At 52.6% G+C, this 20,692-nt stretch overlaps 4 protein-coding genes across 4 annotated transcripts; 3 read left to right on the top strand and 1 right to left on the bottom strand.

Annotated features, from left to right (window-relative positions):
- Positions 1-3,308: 3,308 nt before the first annotated feature.
- Positions 3,309-4,691, bottom strand: PHYSODRAFT_482938 (hypothetical protein; the record flags this gene model as incomplete). Its single annotated transcript, XM_009519996.1, has 6 exons — positions 3,309-3,427; positions 3,504-3,600; positions 3,688-3,839; positions 3,924-4,102; positions 4,188-4,340; positions 4,408-4,691. 6 exons carry the CDS (start codon positions 4,689-4,691, stop codon positions 3,309-3,311), a joined length of 984 nt encoding a protein of 327 aa, XP_009518291.1.
- A 3,281-nt stretch (positions 4,692-7,972) lies between these two features.
- PHYSODRAFT_383064 (hypothetical protein) lies at positions 7,973-9,325 on the top strand (the record flags this gene model as incomplete). The annotated part of the gene is made up of 6 exons (XM_009519995.1): positions 7,973-8,304; positions 8,379-8,525; positions 8,595-8,773; positions 8,847-9,026; positions 9,101-9,166; positions 9,228-9,325. Coding segments are annotated over 6 exons (1,002 nt in total), but the record flags the coding sequence as incomplete, so codon positions are not given.
- Positions 9,326-13,352: 4,027 nt separating this feature from the next.
- On the top strand, positions 13,353-14,025 carry PHYSODRAFT_353794 (hypothetical protein). The gene has a single exon (XM_009519994.1). It carries the CDS (start codon positions 13,498-13,500, stop codon positions 13,960-13,962), a length of 465 nt encoding a protein of 154 aa, XP_009518289.1. The 5' UTR covers positions 13,353-13,497; the 3' UTR covers positions 13,963-14,025.
- A 3,645-nt stretch (positions 14,026-17,670) lies between these two features.
- On the top strand, positions 17,671-19,626 carry PHYSODRAFT_483436 (hypothetical protein; the record flags this gene model as incomplete). The annotated part of the gene is given in 2 exon segments (XM_009519993.1): positions 17,671-18,036; positions 18,052-19,626. Coding segments are annotated over 2 exon segments (1,941 nt in total), but the record flags the coding sequence as incomplete, so codon positions are not given.
- Between the last annotated feature and the right edge of the window lie 1,066 nt (positions 19,627-20,692).

Genomic DNA, 20,692 nt, shown 5'->3' with positions numbered 1-20,692 from the left:
GTTAGCCTGCTCCGGCGTCGATTACTGGCGCAATATAGCCTGGGCCGTGGTGGTCCACGCCGCGTGGTTCATGTTCATGGGCAACGACGAACAGGGCCCAGCAATGAAGTCGTCTGACCGAAGAAGGAGTTGCGCCATGCTCGGGCTACTGCTTTGACTATCATACTACTCGCATGAAGAGGCGAGTGACGCTGATGTACTGCCCTCATTGGTGAGTGAATCCACTCATCCTGACTTCCTCTATCAGGACGACAAACATCATGGAGACTCGACGAAACGCGAGTCGGCATTTCACGTCAAGTAGGGCCATTAGACGGAGTGACTGCGTTCCCGACAGCAAAAGATATATTTGGTGCATGGGCCGCAGAGAATAACAGCCCGCCGATTGCCACCCTGGTGTAAACAGGTGCGTACTCATGAACAAGCCCAAGAGAAGAAGGATACCTGAGTGGCGACGACGTGGGGTTGGTTGTGTAGCTTTCGTTGCATTTGCGTGTTGATGAGTTGGTGCAGTGACGCGCCCGCTGCTTTCTTTCAACGTTTCTAATCTTGATCCCCGTCATCTGCCACCCTCTTGATATCGGCAAAATTTATCCCACACAAGTTGACTTGAACTTGGAAACAACAGCTAACTGGCGAACTGGATGATCGTATAGTTCTGTATCCATTTTGCAAACCAACAGAGGGAACCTTACGTGATCTTGCGTCGTGGTCACGCGTTCAGGTAGTCCAGATAGCATGGCATCAAACATTTCGACCGCTGCAGCGGTCCATTTTGTCGCGAAAGAATTTCGGGGGTGACGTAACAGACAGCACCACCTTGGACATGAACAGGTTGGTGAAGCGACAATTGTTCGATCTTAAATCTTGCAGCTAAGTTAACATATCGACGTTTCACCTAGCGCCGATTGAAAGATGACGTAGCGTTGAGTGCGCAGCGGCAGAATTAGCGTCCGAGATTCAAAAAAACAAATTAGTGGTCTCGAGTGTGGCTATGGTGGCAATGATGTCTTATCTCCACTGTACACAACGAACCTCGTACACGACGTGAGTGACCGCTTGCCAATCCCTGAGAACCACTTCGCAGCTCGCGACGTGATGGCGAGTTCGCTCTTCGGAATGTGACACACTACGGCTTTCGTGGTACCGACGTATTAGCTCATGGATTCTTGGCCACGTTGATCTGCAAAGAAGTAAAAACATCACTAAATGTCAGAGCAACCAAACTACACTGCAAGGAGAAATTAGCTCATCAGGGCCTCCTCTGTGCCATGATGCTGGCATCCTTGTCTGACAAAGAGAAATAAAAACGAGCGAGTGCGTGGCTTAACAATTAAAGAAAAAAATCACATAACATACCGATTTTGCTCCACAGAGAAACCTCTTTGCGGCGTTTACAGGGTTGAGATTCACTGAAACAGGTTCTTCATTTGCCTCCATTTGTAACGAGCGCTATTTTAGTCCATCAGGGACGCACAGTGGCGCCGAGCGTACCTCGTTGTTGCTTGCCTTCGTTCGTCTTTTCTCTATTTCCACACTCCCGAGCTCTCCAATAACGTCATTCCTGCAGGGAGTTAGCAGTAACTTAGCACAGCCAGGCCAATATCAAATGGATCTTAACGGCTTCCCGCACGTGGGCATCTTGGGAACAGCTCCGGGATTGTGCACAAGCGAGCACGGCACGAGCACGGATTCCCAGACCGCACGTGCGACCCACCTTGAATGTTCCCGACCGATAATCGAGCCCTATGGTAGCTTGGTGCAGAACCTACTAACCTCAGCAAAAACAAACCGCTACGCCTGAGGCTGCTAGAGGAATTAAATATGTTAGCAGCGTCTTAACAGCCCGCTTTAATGCGCATGAAACAAAGCAAACGCAGCGGCACCTCATGTTTGCCGGGCGATCGAGTTCGGGAGCCTCAACGCGCTCACAAAATAAAAATTGTTGTAGCTTACGGCGGTTTTCGCGTCAGGAAGCGTATTGCCGGGCGCCGAACCTCACGGGCACAATTCGACGGCAAACAGTATCCGCGATCACTGAAAGCGTCACAAAGTAACAAATACCGCACAATCAGCATCGCGTTCGGATACCCAACAACGGATTTCCTTGCAGAAAGCTGAATAACGTAAGAAAAATAGAAGCAGTGAAGTGCCGAACACATCAGTTCACAGGGACTCCTACCCAATTCGTTGCTGTCGTCGTGCCGATTGCTATACATTGCTGCACGTGGTGCTATATGAAAAGGCAAACCACAGAGCGATGAGGCAAACCCAAGAAACCTAATTCCAGCGGCAGTTCCTGAATAGCTAGCGTCCACACGCGCAGCGACCGAGCTGCAGTAAAATAAAGAAACTGTCCCGAATACTCGCTTCGATGACCTCATCTAAACACCGAGCAAGCGTTAGTACTTCTACCTGTAGATCTAAATTGGCAAGATGGCATCGAACAGCTTTGAGCTCATTGTCGCAAAACCTTCTGCCAGCGACAATGTCCTTGACACGGGCAAGCATACGAGCCTACTAGTCATCAATCAACTTACTTCTGGCGCGCGCTGCGACGATACGGAGCGCTGATTGTAGCCGATGATGCGTCAGGGTCTCTCGAGTATTGCTGAGCTTGGTTCGGAACGCTATATACAATGGCTTCCGGCCCAGGCCTGTCCGACGTGCGGATAATACGCACATGATCAGAGCTGCCCTCGCGTCTGAACTCTCAACCTGAACGTGTAGCTGTGGTGAAGCATCGGTGGCGACCCGCAGAGAGCTCGTCGAGGACGTGCGGGTTGGTTGCTCGCTTCCTGCTGTATGGACACCAAATGCACCGCCACTTGAAGCGATCCGGTCTAGCTGAGCCAGCAAGATTCGTCTGTCTTGCAACGCCTAAGTAATCATCCAGATGACCCGGGTCAGATCATCTGGACGAGGACGCTGCCAGATGAGAAGGGACTCTGCCCAGTACACGTTACGGGCTAAGTAATAATCAATATTGACGAGGACGAGTTCAATGTGGTGATTGCTCTGCAGAACCCAATCGCCCAGCATGGATTCCAGCATCGGCATCAGAGCGGTTTGGTGGCTCATTATTCGAAGTCACAACTCTGTATCGACTATCTCGAGAATATGTTGCGAGTATGGGAACGTCAGACCAAAGCTCGACTAGCTTGTAGAGCGCACGCGAGGAATGTACAGAAGACGTCGCTTCAATCAAATACGCTGGTTTCACCGTTATCCAGCGTCGTACTACGCTATTTAACGCTTCCACATTATACAGCAGCCTATCATTCCAGAAGTGGAATGCGATCACGATGTCAGTATACACCTGGATCTTCATCGTTGTAGCGAGCTATAAAGTCGCCGAGCCCCGGGATGATTGCTTCTGTGCGGGGATCAATCGACTTGTCGATTGCTGCTGTAACGACGCGAACTTCTGCGTTGTGCACACCAGGCAGCAGACGTGTAAGTTTTACCTGTGCCCGCGCTCGGATTGAATGACAGAGACGCACGTGGGAAGCGACTGCAGACTGCTACAACTCCGTCCGACGCGCTCACGATCGAGACGAGCGTGATGCTTTTCTCAAGAACTCCGACACCACAGAGAGCCTACACATCGCACAAACGAACTGTTAGTCGGTTCCAGATCTGCAGGAGTTGTAATGCACTGCTATTAATACGCTTCGTTGTGCACACCTCGATGGCCTTGCATTCGCGCCCTCCAGTGCTGCACGTAGCTGTGAACAACAACACTTTGCACGATGCGATACTTGCCGGTAGATCCATTCGATCCAGGCGCCATTGGCGACGACCTCGCTGGTCGACGATGGAGTTGACGTGGATGTATCCTAACACCAGAAGAGACGTAGTTGTAAGCTGAGTAGCTGATTTCCATAAGCATCACGGACGTCTGTATGCGAGCAAGTACATACCTTCTGCGGCGTCGACCTCGACCTGGTGGAAGAGCACAGAGAAGGGATATCCCTCATCGCCTAGCTTGATCCCACAGAGCTTATGTCTCTGCTCGATTCCGGTGGTGACATACCCGCTAGTCGTCGTGACTTCCACTGCGCGGGCGTCGAGCTGTCCGAGCACATCTTCGATCAAGATCCTAGAGAGCATAATGAAGTGTCGTCGTGGACAGAGGATTAGCACTAACAGGTCAGCGTGTTACCTCCATACACGTCAGAACATACATTATAACTCTCCCAGCAGCACGGCGGAAAGTAGCAGCGTCTGATCGACGGTCACGCAGAGTCGTGAGCAGCAGCATGACCGAAGGGGTCCGGACCTCGTGGACGAGCTGCTGCTCTCGCGCTGGTCCCGTCGTGACTGAGTCCTGCATTCCCCTGTAGCACACACAACGATCTGCATGAGCGCCTGATAGCGAGAGCGTAATTCTCCACCAGCACTTACGCCTCTTGGGCCACGGGTCGGGACAGGATCTCGAATCTGTGCTTCTGGATGTGACATACGGCGGCTCTGGTGACGCCGAACTCTCGCGCTAGCGCAGCCTGCTGCTCTCCTCCAGCGATCCTCTCAATGATCTGGCATCGGTCTTCGTGGCTGAGGTAGTGTGGCCGCTTGCGGGCCTTCTTGGAGCTGCTGGATGCACTCGAGGGCGACGGATTATCTTCTTCTTTCGTCTCTTCTTCATCGTCTTCTTCTTCTGCTGCTGCGTTGTTCTCGTCCTTGTCCATTGGCAGTTCAATTGACAGAGCTGCAGGCTGAGGAGTATTTCGCGTGCGCGACCTCGTGGCCGGTGGTTTGTCCTCCTCCAGCGACCGCTCGAGGAGCTGACGCATGGGCACTACTCGCTGCGGAGACCACGCGTCATGGTCGCGTCGGAGTCCACGACTGGGCGTCATTGGCTCTCGGGCGACGCGAGACTCGTCCCCTCCATCTGCCGAGCCGATCCCGCTCTCCCACTGCTCTGGGCGGTCTCCACTATCCATCGCCTGTAGCACTAACCCTTGGAACGTCCCGAGCTCTTGTGGTGGTGCCTGCTGCGAGTGGGTTTCGTCACGCGCGAGCCTCATCCGTTGGTCTGCCAGGACGCCGACGTACTTGTGGGATTGTGAGAGTACGGACGGAAGCGCCGTAAAAGTTAGTTAAGAGGAATCAAGTGAAGCAGATTATGTTTCGTGCTGTGTTCGTAGTTCGTGCGAGGCAAGTACGGCGCGGGGGGAAGGGACTTTTCAGCGAGATCATTTTCGGTCAGTAGTGTGACGTCGAGAGCTTGAACGGACACGCGATTGGCTCCAGCGACGTGCTTCCGCTGCGTCTCTGGGCTATTTGCAGACTCCTGGGACTCACCAGGATGGTCAAGTTTTTATCCGCTCCTTCTCCAAGCGTTGGGGAAGGTCAGGAGCTCATGGAGGAGGACTATTGTCTTGCGTAAGATTAAAGCTCAAAAGTGCAGTTTGACACCCAGCTGGGATCAACTGGTCGTCTGCTAGGGCTCTTCATTTAACGCTCTCGTGCTTTTCCATCGGTACGTACGCGCACCCTGACTCTGCGGCTGTTTCCATGACGAAACACATTCTCCATCCTTTCGGTTGCGGTCCGTCAAGAGCGTCTTACCAAGTCGGGCGGACGTATCCGCCTTCCTCGCTCGTCGCTCTTTTCTCGAGCTTGGACGTGCAGCTTCAAAGGTGAGGATGGATGACTGGCACTTAGTATTGTCCTGAGGACGAGGCAGGTGTCAGGAGCAGCTAAGGGGCAGCGAGTGAGCGAGTGCTGACGCCTCGGATAAAAACTACATCACGAACTTGGTCCCGTTTTAGACTGATGAACGAGGACGCGTGGGGCACTGTGGATTTGTTCGTGGGCTAATTCGAGTCGTCTGCGATGGCGAAGCAGTTCACTCAAGCTCATTATCGTTTGTCAACGAAGGCCATCGGAGACTCTCAAACAACAGGAATGTACGTGTACGAACTTCGTACGCAGGTATTGTGTAGATTCTCAGGAAGTGGCACTATGGGCCAGCGCGAAAGGGCATCAATGTCCGGAATCTGAAAATCGGGACAAAGGGATGGGGGAGTGAGTGACCTCCGAGTGCTGCGCTGTATGTCTGCTTTATGACGATGAAGACAATGATAAACTTGGTGAATGAACTCTTGACATGGGGTCTCTTGTGTGCAACAGGAGCCGCCATCTTGGGGATAATAATGCTGCAGTGTGTTTGAAGAAGGCGGGGCCTGATGGGATGCGGGGCGATGTCTGGAATTTCGCCTAGAGGTACAAGATACATCTGCGCCGACTTCAACTTGCCAGGTACGACGGTAAGATGCGCCACTAAGGCTGCTGTGGATGTCGATGTAGAGCAGCAGACACCATCGCCGTGGAAGGTACGAGAGTACGAGAAGACTGAAGCCTCGAGAGGTACACGCCCCCGCGCACTCGTTCCAATTTCGACGGGCGATGGCCCTTTCCGGCACGAGGTAAACTGTCCGGTCTGAATGCGCACTCGTGCTTGCCGCGTTTGCTCGCGAATAAGGTTTGTCGAGGTTACTTACGCTGCACTACATTGTATACCGTGCTTGTCGAGCGAGAGTAGCTCGTCAAATGTTGTTTAGGCGCTGCTCGGCTTCACAAGTTGATCTAGAGAGGATACACCCAGACGACAGGTACGATATGAGCTCCAGCCCTCGCCTTTTGAACTATTCTTGTTGTATCTGTGTAGGGGGACTGCCCACCTCGCCGGCCAACACATAGGAGTAACAATATTCCACAACAGTTCACTTTGTGAGAACAGTAAACGAAGCTGAAAGCAGTGTTTATCGTGTCAAGAAGTGTCGCGAGGGATCATGAGTTTATCAACGCCCGGTGATTGATCGTACCGCAAAGTAGGCGGTGCATGTACAAAACGTGGATGACCGCGTGCTTGAGGTCCAGAACGCGAGACCTGAGGCGCCACGTGCCAGTTGATAAATGATCTTCTTTAGTCTGCCGCTCGCACGTTGGTGTAGTCGCGTTAGAAACGCTGTCTACCGTCGGCGGGCATGCAATGTCTTTGGCCACGGCTTACATCCGAGCCGAGCCGAGATACTTTTCACAGACTCTGCCGGTGTCTTCAGGCTAGCGTGGGTTAGGCAGGTCAACGACAATACATGTAGAGCTTTGCGGAGGAAGTATCCTGTTCAGAATACGCATTTAGCAGAGATCCTTGTCCCTATGCCGATGTGATGTGCACAGTCCACCACTACGGGGGAGAGGGATGCGCTGCTCCATGTTGGCGGGAAGGAAGACTGCAATGTGACGCCGCGAACACACTCGCCAGGTTGCTTATTTGTGTATTAAACTGCTGCGCAGTCGATCACCGAGCCGGCGACATCACGATGCTCGTGACAGAAACAAGCTGACCTCCATCTCACCGCCTCCCCTTGAAGCTGCGAAATGCTACAGATGATTTTCCCACGCAGAGCGGGAGTGCCACGCCAGCAGCCATCGCTTGACCCCCACCTGGCCCCCTCATGACGGGCTGGCTAGATCAGGCTGCCCGTCAACGTCCACAGTTTGACCTTGGCACTTGCACTTTTTCTCTCTTCTCGGCAAAATACGACAAGTACGATAGACAGCTAGCTCACCAGGGCCACACCAGCATAGGCCGTAGACGGAGTACATACTTGCTGCCTGCGGTACAACGAGTAGGACGGAGATGCATCCGCGACGCAGCAGTTCCGGTCGGCCGTGGCCGACGGTACCAGCTACCGTCGACCACCGAGGCATCTCGCGACGGCAGATCGTAGGAACCAGCCAAGCTACGAGGGAGAACGTCGTCGACGCGGAGAGATACGCTGACGTCTGCTACCAAGATCGACGTGAGGGTTTTCCTCGCCCCGTCGACTATCAGGGGCTTCAAGGTGGTCCTGGAGAGCTCTGGGCGACGTCGGCATCATATCCCGCTACTCGGGCAACTCAATTGCAAGCGTCAACAATGCAGAGCGATCGACTTGGTCCATCGTATCAAGACGCCACGCCAGAGAACCAGAACAATATTCAAGGAGTTGCAACAAGGGCAAGTCCTCGACGAAGTGTTCGGACAGCTCGCACCCCGAAACACCAGAACGGTGAGGAGCAAGAAGAAAACGACGGGGATTCGTCTCCTTGGAGTTCCTCGACGGACAACAAGAAGACCCGCAAGCGGCCACATTACCTCAGCCATGAAATCCGATGCCAGATCATCGAGCGGATTGCGGGAGGCGAGCAGCAGGCTGCACTAGCGAGGGAGTTCGGCGTCACGAGGGCCGCTGTGTGCCACATCCAGAAGCACAGGTTCGAGATCCTGTCGCGACCCGTGCCTCAGCAAGCGTGAGATCACCTATCAATCTGTAGATAGGGAGGGTGTTGTCCTAACATAACGTATTTATTATCTTTCCTTGCAGTCGAGACGAGGATGCGATTGGGTCTGGGTCAGCGCAACAGCTCGTGCATGAAGTACGGACGCCCTCAATGTTCCTGCTGCTTACAACGCTGCGTGACCGTAGATCAGATGCCCCCACCTTCCGTCGCGCCGCTGGCCGAGCCATCATGTGCGCTGACTTGCTGTCTGTTTAGAAGTTGGGTTAACTTGCTCACAAGCGGATTGTGTTCGTGCATAGGATCCTGATCGAGGACGTGTTGGGCCAGCTCGACGCTCGCGCTGTGGAGGTCGTCACTGCAAGCGGCCACATCGCCCCAGGGTTAGAACGAAGAAGCCCGCTGTGTGCTGTGACGATTGGAGACGAAGGCTTCCCATTCTCCATGCTCTTCCACCAGTTTGAAGTGGATGCCGCTCAAGGTATATCTTTCAGCAGTCCAGATTCGTCATGAGATGCCCCGCCCCAACTGATCGGTCGGTACCCACTGTTCAGGCTACATCCACGTAAATCGCGCCGTCGACCAGCGTGGCCGTCGCTACTGGTGTCTGGAAGATGTGGACCTACCAGCCTCCATCGCTTCGTGCAAGGTGCTGCTATTTGCAGCAACCTGCAGCACTGGCGAGCGCGAGTGCAAAGCCATTGAGGCACGTGAGTTGGGTCGCGGCGAGGCTTGTGAGTTAGTCGTCCATCAGACTAACTTGTATATGTGTTGTAGACGCTCTGTGATGTGGGCACGATGGAGAAAGATATCACCCTCGTTTCGATCGTGTGCGCGTCGGACGCGATCGTGGCTGTGTGCAATCGCTACCCGCGTAGGTAATATCAAGTTTTTGTACGTTCATAGTGTTGACACTGTTTGCTACGTATCGGCAGAGGTCCGTATCGTCACGGCAGCGATCGACAACTCAGTGGATCCGCACACAGAGGACGTCGTTCCCGGGATTGGCAACTTCATAGCTCGCTACAACGGCGAGGAGCGTGCGCGCGTGAACGTTTGAGTTTCAAGGTATTCGGTGATCAAGGGGGACTTACAGGGGCAGAATCATTACGATAAGCTGTACTAGCTGTTAAGCAGGAAGTAACACTCACACTTCTTCGTGTTTTTTTTTCATGGCCACTTCGTCGTTCATCATGTCCTCGTAGTGACCACCTGATGTTGTGAGAAATTGAATTTCATGAGCGTATCTTGGGATCTTTTCAGAAATTGTCTACATAGTGTGCTCATCGGGGGCATTCAGCCTGAGTAAATCTATTACACTGCTTTACTGATAGAGGCGTCGGATACGTTAAATAACAGCCATTCGTTCTACAATGTTCATTACGCTACCTGGAGGACGATCTCCGATTGAGGTAGCTGGTGGAAGCCCACAGCAGTCGTAATAGGACCCGGGGGTCCAATATATGCTCAAGCGTCTCAACGGCAGTCCCCCCCGGCCGGACCTTCTCGCGACAAGCCGTATTATCGAAAAAACGAGTAGAGTAGAACTTTAAGGAAAAGAGGTCCATTCGATTCGTACTCACCAAAGCGTTCATCTTGATGCCCGTAACCTCATTAAAACAAGCCTTTTCATGCATGCGTGTTAGATTCGAACAGATAGGAGAAGTTTATCAGAGCTTGCACCAAGCATGTCGGAACAACTTGCGGCCTATATGTATGCGACGAGAATCGCTCAGAAACGATCAGCATCAATACACACATCGCGAGGCAAATGAAAACGACGAGGACGTACCGCTGTGGATGTACATGTAGCACCGTGGACATTACGGCTCACTCATGAAGAGCGAAGCCCTCATACCATTCTGCAGGAGAGCAGCGCGTAATCTGAAGCCAAATTACCAGTTAAAGCACGTAGTGTCAATACGAACTTTCAAGGTACATCAGAAAGTGGAAGCTTGGGAAACAACCCTGAGCTGCCTGGAGTGCGATCCAGGTATAGATATCCAACCCTGTACCTATTCACCCATGTATCGTGAGACGTATTCCGAGCACTTTATGCCCCGCACAGTACTGTCGTATACCTCCACCGTCAGGGTCAAGTACGCTGGGACTGTTTGGAAAGAAGGGGCCTACACGGGGTCGAAGTTGACTGGGTGTTTAGACGAGTGAAAGCTTCAACAAAAGATAATCTTGTAGTTGTTACAAAAGCTTTCTTTGTGATTGTTGTTGTTCACAAGACAGGGAAGATTTACGACTGAATCTAGAAGCCGAGGGTCGGCACGGCCGCCCTCGATCCTAAGGTCAATACCTCTCCTTGCGCTTCTCGGAGTTGCAGGTGTACCCTTCGATCTTGGGCACGACAACCCCTCCGCATTCACACCATATTCCGTTGTTCCGTACGCACGACACCGTCCTCGAGCGGGGATGGAGACGTCCACGGACCTCTAAGAGTCCCACCCATCATTTCCGGCAGCAACTCGAGTACCTCACAATCGGTACCCCTCGTAGGATATAGCCATTTCGGCACTCCAGCCGACACGCGAGTCCGCCGCCCCGATGCCTGGCACGGGGTCGGTATACCCCACGGGACAGTACACGAGAGAGTAAAGTCGTTCTAAATTCATTCTGATGAAGCTTGCCTTCTGTTCATTCGTCTTCGTCCTGAGCCGAGACAAAGTTGCATCCTTCCCCATATATAAATAAATTTCGGATTAATGCGTACTACGAGCACGACAACTAAACGTGGAAAAAGGGTTCTCACGTCTTCATATTAGCCCCACAGTTCGATTTTGCCTGCTCGTCGGTCGAGGCTCGTGATTATAGCTACTGGTTGTCTGCTGCGTCCAAGCTACCGAAGTATGTTCTTCATTTTTGCCTGTGTCCGTCTCTGTAACGAGTTTAAAGTGGATAATTGCGTGTACGTATTTTCTGACGAGTTGCGTGTGAATCACGATGAGGTCATGAAGCACCAAGTGAAATCGGAGATGTTCGTGAGCGACCACTGTATAGACCTCTCCGGTGACCCAATGTACTCCTTGTAGCTCATTCGCACGACTTCATGTACGTAGCGGGGGAAAATACTTCGAGGTGTAGATGACGATTGCATTTGTCCTCCGGCAGCCTGCCGAAAAAGTGGTACTGTACCTGCCGCCGGCAGGTACAGTACCACTTTTCATATCTTCCCGGACTACCGTCAACTGAAGGGGAGCACGAGAATCGAAGTTACAGGGACCAATCGGCCTCATAATCGTAACTGAGTGCACGTTCGAGAACTGGTGCATTCGCTGCGCGTAGCGGAGCGCGTTGACACGACAGGAGGCAAGATACATGAGCACTGGTGCGCATATTTTCGAATGGGTATTCTCTCCAACTGAATTTCTTGCGGGGCGAACGATCACGCCGACTTTGTAGGTGACGTACCGCTATCGCTGGGCTTAGTGGCCATCTAAACCAATGCAGCTCGACTGCATCAACTCGAAGAAGATGCAGCAAGTTTCGCTTGTGAGGAAGCAACTTTACTGGTTGGCTGCCCTTTCAAGGTGCAAATACTTGCAGTGTTTTTGATCAGTCTACAAAACAAGGGCTTCATTCACATCCAGCGCGCAATGATACCAGGTCAACAACGTACAACCTACATGTACTTGGAAGTTCCCTAGTGCAATGCCAAGTTACATGGCTTCGGTTTCGAGTGCACGCCGTTCGCAGGGAAACCTTACATGCCTGCTCTCTCCAAGCGGACGATAACTTTGCAGTGCTGTACACTGCGCAATGGTAGGTCCGCCCCTGTTGTAGCTCTGAGCAGGTGAGCAACAACAGAACGGACCTCGACGAGGCCGCAGTGGGCGGAAGTTCGCTTCGCATATTCGCAGCAGCTCCTGACGACAGTTTGACTTGTGCGGCTTGGCGAAGCCGTGCAATATGACGAGCGCGCTGGATATCTGACTCAGCTCAAGACTTCGTCTGGGTCACCCACAAACTTAGTGCTGAACTATGTGCTTTACAGAGAGGAAGAGTTGACATTCCACGGACACTATTACTGTATATAGACTGGAAACACAGCTCCACAGCTCGCGGAGCCCGGGCTTCTCGGTGGGGTATTACTTCGCCGCGCTACGCTGCTTGCTTTGCTCCATTGGCCCCCGCCTCAACGCTACGCAGTACATGGAGCAGCGCCATCTGGCCGCGTCCAAGCAGCTGAAGCTCTGGCCATAATGCAAGCTGAAGCACGTGGCCTGCAATGCAGGACTCGTACCCATCGAATATAATAACTCAGGCGCGCAGCCGCCACAGGAATTTCAGCATCAGGTACACTCACGTTGGACTCGTAGGCCTGCAACGTGCTCGGGACAACAGCAAGCCCCCCATAATGCGTCGCCAACGGCTCGGATAGGCGGCGGCAACCCAGCGCTCTTCGCTAACGCCCGAATTTTCAGCGCGATTACCACGATGCGACGAAACCCACTGCATAAATAGACAGTAGGGTCTGATGTGTAATATCGCCGGGTAGAGCTTCAAAATGAGGTATTACCACTGTTCAGAGGGCTCTAACTATTGACCGTTCTAACTTCGCACAGCAACCGCACAATTGGAACCCGCGACCGCGAGCCCTCCTTCGCCAATTCCCACAGTACTTTCGGTGCGTTCCGCAGGACAACTGGACCCAGCACCGCCGCGGTCCTCACCGCCCGCCAGCTTGCGCTCGCAGCTCGCCGTCGGGGCTGCACACGCAGCGCGTATTCCAACTCAGAGGATTGCGCTTTCCGCCGCGCAGCTGACCACTTATCCCACTCCGAAACTTTCAGCCAATGGGCACGCTCGAAAAATCCAGGCTGCGCTTGAACCTGCCGCGCCTTTGCGCTTCGCTGCATACAGGTTTCAGATCTAATACCTCTATATCGCGATAATTAAGATATCATCTTTTGTCGTAAATAGATTGGAAATGCCTCCTATTACTAAATCCCTCTCGAATCACCGCACGATTCAGACAGTACAAATTGCGCGCGACAAGCCTCTCCCACCATGGCGAGCGATAGCCGCCGCTCCGGGTAGACAGTCGCAAAAGAACGCCTAGGCACGCGGAACGGAAGGCGCGCGGCGAAGCGAAGCGAGCAGATCCCCTAACAAGTAGAGGACCACCCACACACGCAGCTCTACAGCACTACACACACAGCTACAGCTACACACACACACAGACACAGGGACAGCATGGGGCTCCGGACTCTGGGCGCGCTGCTGGCCACGCTCTGCGTGTTGACGACGACGTCCTTGGTCGCGGCCGGCGACGCGGCGACCAACAGCACCAGCTCCAGCGCCAGCATCAGCACTAGCGGCAGCGGCAGCGAGACGGTGGCGCAGCTGCTGGCCGAGGTGCAGGCGGCCGTGGCGGACGACCCGGCGCTCGCCAACATGTTCGACATCTCGAGTGCCAGCCAGATGAGCGAGGAGGAGCTCACGACGCTGCTGCAGGAGCTGCTCGACGTGAGTCTAAGCGGCAGCAGCTCCAACTCGAGCGCGAGTTCTTCATCTTCCGGCTCCCTGACGGCGGCGTCCGCCGAGTCGACGCAGAGCGCGTCAGCCGCGGGCTCCACGGTCTCAGGCGCAGCGACGACGACCGTTTCGCTGACGTTCGCGGTGCTGGCAACTGCGGCCGCGCTGGCGGCTGCGCTGTAGGCTAATGACAGACAAAATGCAGGGCGGGGGCGATCGCAAGCTCTACGCAGTTGGACTCCACTCGAACTCGCCCCCCCCCCCCTCCCCGCCCTGCCTGGTATTTTATTCATCGACGACGACACACAACACACAGCTCAAACCTAAATTCAAGTCAAAACCTTCGGATCAGTGGTTAACCTTTATTACCCAGTGAGCCCACGCGTGGGCTCACTTCAAAACGCCGATACTATTGTTGTCTGGCCTATTTAGAAAAACCCTTCCGCATATAAATAGAGGTCTGTTCAGCGCCTTTTGCCCGGCTTCAAACGGAGTCGTCTTCACGAAAAAATGTCCGGACAAAGATTTTGGTCGAGAAAATAGCGACCTGATCGCAACTTTTTGCTAAGCATGTTTTTAGAATCGGTGCTGGTATACTCAAGGTGTGCCTCTACGTATAAGGGAAAGAATGCAAGCCGCACAGCGTTAAGCAAGTACTGCAGTAGTAGCAACAGCGGCTAAGATTGGGCCAAAAAATGACCTATTATAGCTGTTCGACATTTTGTTTCTTAGCAAGAGCCGACCACATAACCACTTCAAATACTGTGTAGACTCTATTGTAAGCACTACCAACTCGATAGAGCGTTACTGGGTCACTGATTTACTCCCAAAGTCGGAATCCCTACAATTTCGTCATGGGTACAACAAGGTGACGCCTTATGGCTGTTGAAGGCTACAACCAGTTATGTCCCAACAGTGCATGCATCACGTGAATTCATTTAGCTTGCTGTGCTGTTTTCAATGTGTCTGTAGAGCTTGGCCCAAGCTCTACAGACACATTGGAAAAAAAATGATAGCGGTAATGGCCCAAGCAGCTTGGGCCATTACCGCTATCATTTTAGAGGACTACCAACGACTTTCCGCACTAACTATGATCTGATAAATAATTGCTGTTGCTTCTGGGGGTCCGTGGACCCCCAGAAGCGTGGCTAGTCACTTGTACTTCATTGTGCCATTTAGAGCTCTTTAGAATCAATTACATTGCTTTGGAAAGCGAAAACGTCTTATCTACAACTATTGTTTTTGAGCCCACGCGTGGGATTTGGACCGAGCCCACCGGTGGGCTTTGAGGCTGGGTAATAAAGGTTAAGTTCTCTAATATTTTTTTAAGGGGAAATTGTGTTTCGGGTCCGTTTTTTAAAATAATTCCAATTCGGGTCCGAAAATGCTGATATTATACTACCTCCGTTCGGAAATAAGGCAGTTTCAAACTATTTCCGATTTCGCAAGTTTTATATCCTCCTCAAGAAAGTACCTTGCTAAACAAATGTGTATCCTTTCGCATCATTTTGAAGAGGGATGGGTGGAGAGGTCCTGATTCGAATCTCCCGCCCAGTTCACTTCGCAAGTTCAAGGGAGAGCAACAAGCTGCTGCGACCGTAGAGCATGAATCAAGCCCCAAGCCGCGTGTGTGAGGCTCCTCAGTGAGTACATGATTGGGTAGACTCGCGCGGAACGCTCGTGTGCTAACGGTCGTGCTGTTTGTGCGTATGTATGTCCAGCATGATCGCAGGCTAAGGAAGATCCCAAGGCAGGAGGTAAGCGCGCGGCGTATGCAGGTCAAGTGGAGAGCGCGTCTAGACATCCAGAACGCGACTATGCTACCGTAGTGAACGCGCTTGCCAGGCTGAGCATCGAGTAGATCCTGGTGACCCCCTATAAGAATGAAGCTCTGCTCGCAGTCCTAAACATGCTGGAGGCGGAACAAGTACGCTGTGCAGCAGGCGGTGGACCATGTACTTCGCAGTTGATCTGCTTGTCTCTTCAGCCCGGCGAATTGCGGTGCCTTGCTGTGGTGGCCTTTAATGCGGCATTGAATGAGGTGGCCTCGATGCGCACCTCGGCTTGACTGTCGTTACCTATTCTGATTCAAAAATTGGTCGTGCTCTAATTTTGCTCTCTTTGCACAGCTTATAATTCACAAAAAACGAGGCGGAGCTACGCGCAATTTTTTTTGAAACTGCCCTTATTTTCCGAACGGAGGTAGTACTAGTATAAAATAAGCACTAAAAACAGCCGTTTAGGAAAATGAATACGTCAAAGCGTAGGACTACTACTATAATGGTTTCTTCATTAAAAAAAATATTCTTGTACACTATTTTTATCAGTCTACATATTCATGTATGAATGTCAACTGCAGTTTTATGGCATGCTTATACGTAACTCAACGCGTTTAAGGTAATTTACTTGTAGTATAGCGCAAAACAGCAATGCTGAAACTGGTTTTAGCGTTTTTTATCAGAAGTAGAGTGTGTTGGTAATATTCTCTGAAATATTAAAGAAGCTTTTTATCACTAGTTTGTAAGCAGTGGAACCTTATCTTGTGCCTAAACGATTATTGTTTTAGCATTGAACATGATTTTTTATGTGCATTAAGAAAAAAGGACCGTAAGATTTGCAATTGGGTACGGATGGCAATAGGGTGTGGAATAGTTACAGGGTACACTTTGGATACAGGGTACCTTGGCTTTTAAAACAACAAAACGAACGTTTGATTTGAAAATTACGGACCCGATTCGGAATTATTTTAAAATAACGGACCCGAAACACAATTTCCCCTTTTTTAATGTTATTCAATGTTGGTGAAGGAAGTAGAGCTTACTCTGACTGAAATAACACCTCAATAGTAGCCCCTCGTAGTCACTATCAAGATTTTGTATGGAGATAGCCCGAACCCTATAAAATGATTTTCGGCCGCCTTGAGACGTTGTTTCGGTCCGAGGAAGTCGAATCTCTGTATTAGGACTTTGTATGGGCTCGTCATCGGAAGCAACTTCTTTTTGCTGAAACAACATTTGGCAGTTATTCTGTGTTAATTGGCCAATGATCGACCACCTTGGGTAAAAAACGGTAGTCGACAAATTTTCTGGAGAATTTTAGATTTGATTTTTTTCTGAGGACTATGGTGAATTTTGAAGTGGGATCATACCAAAAAGTACGAGTTCATACCAGAATCTACGAGTTAATACCGAACAGTACGAGTTCATACGAAAATGTACGAGTTCATACAAAAAAAAAACATACGACTTCATACCAAAAGGTACGATGTGTGTGTACAATAAAGTACGACCTGGTCGGCTTCTCGCCACGTGTTCACTTTCAAATCGGCGCGATGGAAGTATGCTTGGCCATGTTCGACTTCGCCACGAGCTTAGGGCACGTAGGGCACTTGCCCTTCGGTGGACCGTCACCGCCCTCCATTTCCGACCAATTTCTACGACTGAGAGCCGGAACTCCCATTCAGGATTCCTCGATGCTTAGTGGTCAATATTTTTTTTGGCTGATGAAATAGCAGAAGGGGGAAGTCTCCTCGTGAGGCGAGGCGGGTGAACGCCTTGATCGTCCAGGTGTATAGCGCACTATGCCGGACCGAATGAATTCGGGTTCGGAGTACCAGAGATTGCCTTTGACGGGACACTGAATGACCCGGGCCTGGAACCGCTTGGACGCACCGAATCCAACTAATGCGGTCCGGTGTTTGGCGTGTGTCCTTGTGTCAACCCCTATAGGTATCGTTTACCTTTGGCGGACCGGATTTCACCGAGATGAGTTGTTGCGATACAGAATAAAGTCTGCTGGGTGTGTTCCTGGGATAAACCACACCGAATGAACAGAAGGTCAGACCGAATGAAAGGGTCCACAGTCAGATCCGAAGATCAAGCCGCCGCTTAAGGGGAACGTCCGCCCCTGATCCCGCGAGCGACGAGGAATGCGGATACGCCAAGTGCGAACAAGGTTCTGGGCAGGCTCGGAGAGGAGATGCGAGCTCAGAGCGAGTGGATGATGATGTTTGCCCCAGTGGCGATGGCTCAGGCGAGATGGCCGGTGCTAGGGCCCGAGCTGACTCAGCCGGTGAACAGCACCGACATCAACCAACTGGTCAAAGACACGGTGCTGCTACTCAAGGCGATGGGGTTTCGGTGCACGAGCCGACCCAACAGCCTGATACTCGGCGATTGGGACCCCAGCCAAGCTTCACACGAAATCCTCAAGTGGAAGCGTCGGTTGAGAGTCTCGTTTGGTCTCGAGCGGGGGGCCGTCTGAACTCGGCAGACTATTGCGAAACGAGTGGCTGATACTCCGAAGACCGTCGAAGACCCCAGCAGGATTCCCCTGCCGAAGACTCCCGAACGCAAGAGAGCCGAGGTGTTCCGCTCTACTGAGGGTACGCCGTATTTCGAAGATTCGCATATGAAGACGCCAACGCGTGGCAAGCAGCCAAGTGGACGCTACGCTGAGTTGTTTGACGCTGCAGACGCAGCCGAGCTCAGCGACAGCGACGATGAGCGCGAGTACCTGAACTCGGCTGAAGAGTCGGTGAAGGACGTCATCAAGTACCTTAGCTTCGATGACGCTGAAAGTGATCGGACGCAATACTTGGAGGTTCGCACCCATGCGTCCCTCGACAAGATCCCTATGTTCGAAGGAAAACGTTACCGACCGGATGACTCTCTCCAGTGGCTTAAGCGGTTCATCTACGAGATGAAAGGAACTCGGCTGGGACAAGACCTCTGGTACGAGCCATTCTCGCTGAAGCTGGAGCGAGGCGCGAAGAGCTGGTATCGCCAGCTCCCGAAGAAAACGCAACGGAAGTGGAGTCTGCTGAGTGAGGCATTCGCCGACTACTACTGTTCGCAGTTTGACCAGTCGGCACGAGCTCGCTATTACTCGGCTCAGCGCAAAGCCAACGAGCTGGTGTGTGACTTCCTCGTTCGTCTCAACGGATATGCGAAGTCGGCGAAAATCCAGTACGAGGCCAGTGGAGCGGATGCTGCTGACCATGTGGAACACTTCCTGTTGCACTGCGGAGATGATGACATCATGGATCTGCGCTATCCGCAACAGCTCACCGACATCAAGAAGGTCGAGAAGATCATCAACCAGAAGATCCTGGGGGAGCGCCGGAAGAAACATCGCGACCGTCTCATCGGAAGCCGCAGCCGAGATGCCAAGCGCACCGATTCGCCAAGGCACTCGGAAGCTCGGCGGAGTGAGCCGCGCCGAGATGACCGCCGGGATGACCGCCGGGATGACCGGCGAAGCCGACGCGACGATGGTCGAGACCGCCGACTAGCGACAGCGCTGCTGGAGGACGACCCGTATGAGCTGGCTGAGAGACGCCAATCCAATCGGCGATCCAACCTCTACGACTCGGACAGCGATCAGAGCGACGGCAGCCAGCCGAGCTACTCCGATTCGGTTGTAAACTCGGAAGACGATTACATCGACACCGGGTTCACCAGCGACCGCGACCGTAGATCGGAGGACCGAGGGAACTCAGCTCGGACACCAAGGAGTGATCACCGAAGGGGTCAGCCGAGCTCGGCTGACCGCGCCAGTCGAGGATACGATCGGCGTGACCAGACTGGGCGGCGCAGTGACTCCCGTGAACGCCCTTCGTATGGACCTTGTGCTACCTGCGGTGGTGCGAACCACTCCGTTCACTACTGCGGCAGTCGCTGCAAGTTCTGCAAGCAATTGCACGATGTCGGTCAATGCGAGCTGTTCCAGCGCTATGAGAAGCTCGCCGCATTTGTCAAGTCCAATGTCGACAAGTCCAAGTTACCTGAAGACCTCCATGACCTCTACACGCCGAGTGATTTAAACTCGGCGGCCCGCCAACACTGACTGGGTTGGATGATACCGGGCTGCCACAGTCAGCTGAGCCAGCAGTAGAGGCGAACTTTGTGTTTGCCTTTGTGGGTGAGGCAGGAAGGCCCGAGGACCGAGGAGAAGACGACGTATTGGATTGTGAAAGCGATGGACTTGATGGTGAGCTCGGCGAGAGTGGAGAAGAAAGCCGAGCAAGATTGTGCAGTGCAGTTGCGACTCAGCGATCAACGGATGTGACCACAGCCACCAGAGTTATGAAGCTGCTCCCTGGGGAGCGACTCGGCTGGTGGTCGTCACAAAAGTTTGACCGCCGAGTTCGGATGAGAGCTCTCGTTATGGGAGCAGTGAACGACCAGCGTACAAAGATATTGCTCGACACCGGTGCGAATGTGTCGGCAATAAGCGAAGGGTTCGCGAAGAGGCTGCGGTTGAAGCGGTTCACACGCCAGGACCAACAGATTGGCGTTCAAGGTATTGGGAAAGGCAAAGTGGCGACGATGTCACAAGCGATGGTGAAGGTGACGCTCGGCTGGGAGGTCACGTATGAATTTGAAGTATGGATCCTCGATCACCACGCGGGAGTCGAGTTGATTCTCGGTACGGACTTCATGATTCCGGCTGGGATCCGCCTGGATTTGTACAACTCGGTGGCGAAGTTGCCAGATGAAGTTGTCCTACCTCTCGTGAGGTCCCAGAACTCAGCGGATGAACCGAAGGACGGCCTCTACATCACAGACGGCCCGACCGAACCGGTGAATCTCGAGAGCCGAGTTCCCGCCGAGTTCAGGCTGATGAGGAATCAACCGAGTGATGAAACACATGACTTCTGGGTACGCCGGACTAAGGACTGGGTACCGACCGAGGTATTCGACCGGCGTAACCGAGTGGCTCGAGTTCGCCTGACCAACCTTAAGCCGACTTGGACGTGGTGCCCAGCACATTTCCCAGTGGTTGCCTGGGCGCCGCATAGGGTGTTACCGCCTGATGGTTACGTCAGGCTGCACTCGGCGAAGTACAAAGATTGGCAAGTCATGGCCTACGAAGCGGCTATGGATAAGGATCTGCTGCAAAAGGAACAACA

Source organism: Phytophthora sojae, assembly GCF_000149755.1.
Source record: "Phytophthora sojae unplaced genomic scaffold PHYSOscaffold_2, whole genome shotgun sequence".
Lineage (NCBI taxonomy): Eukaryota > Oomycota > Peronosporomycetes > Peronosporales > Peronosporaceae > Phytophthora > Phytophthora sojae.
This window is presented reverse-complemented; position numbering and strand designations above follow the sequence as displayed.

Coding starts and splice junctions, on each gene's coding strand:
- PHYSODRAFT_353794 (XM_009519994.1), top strand. CDS start 13,498: ATGGGGCTCCGGACTCTGGGCGCGCTGCTGGCCACGCTCTGCGTGTTG.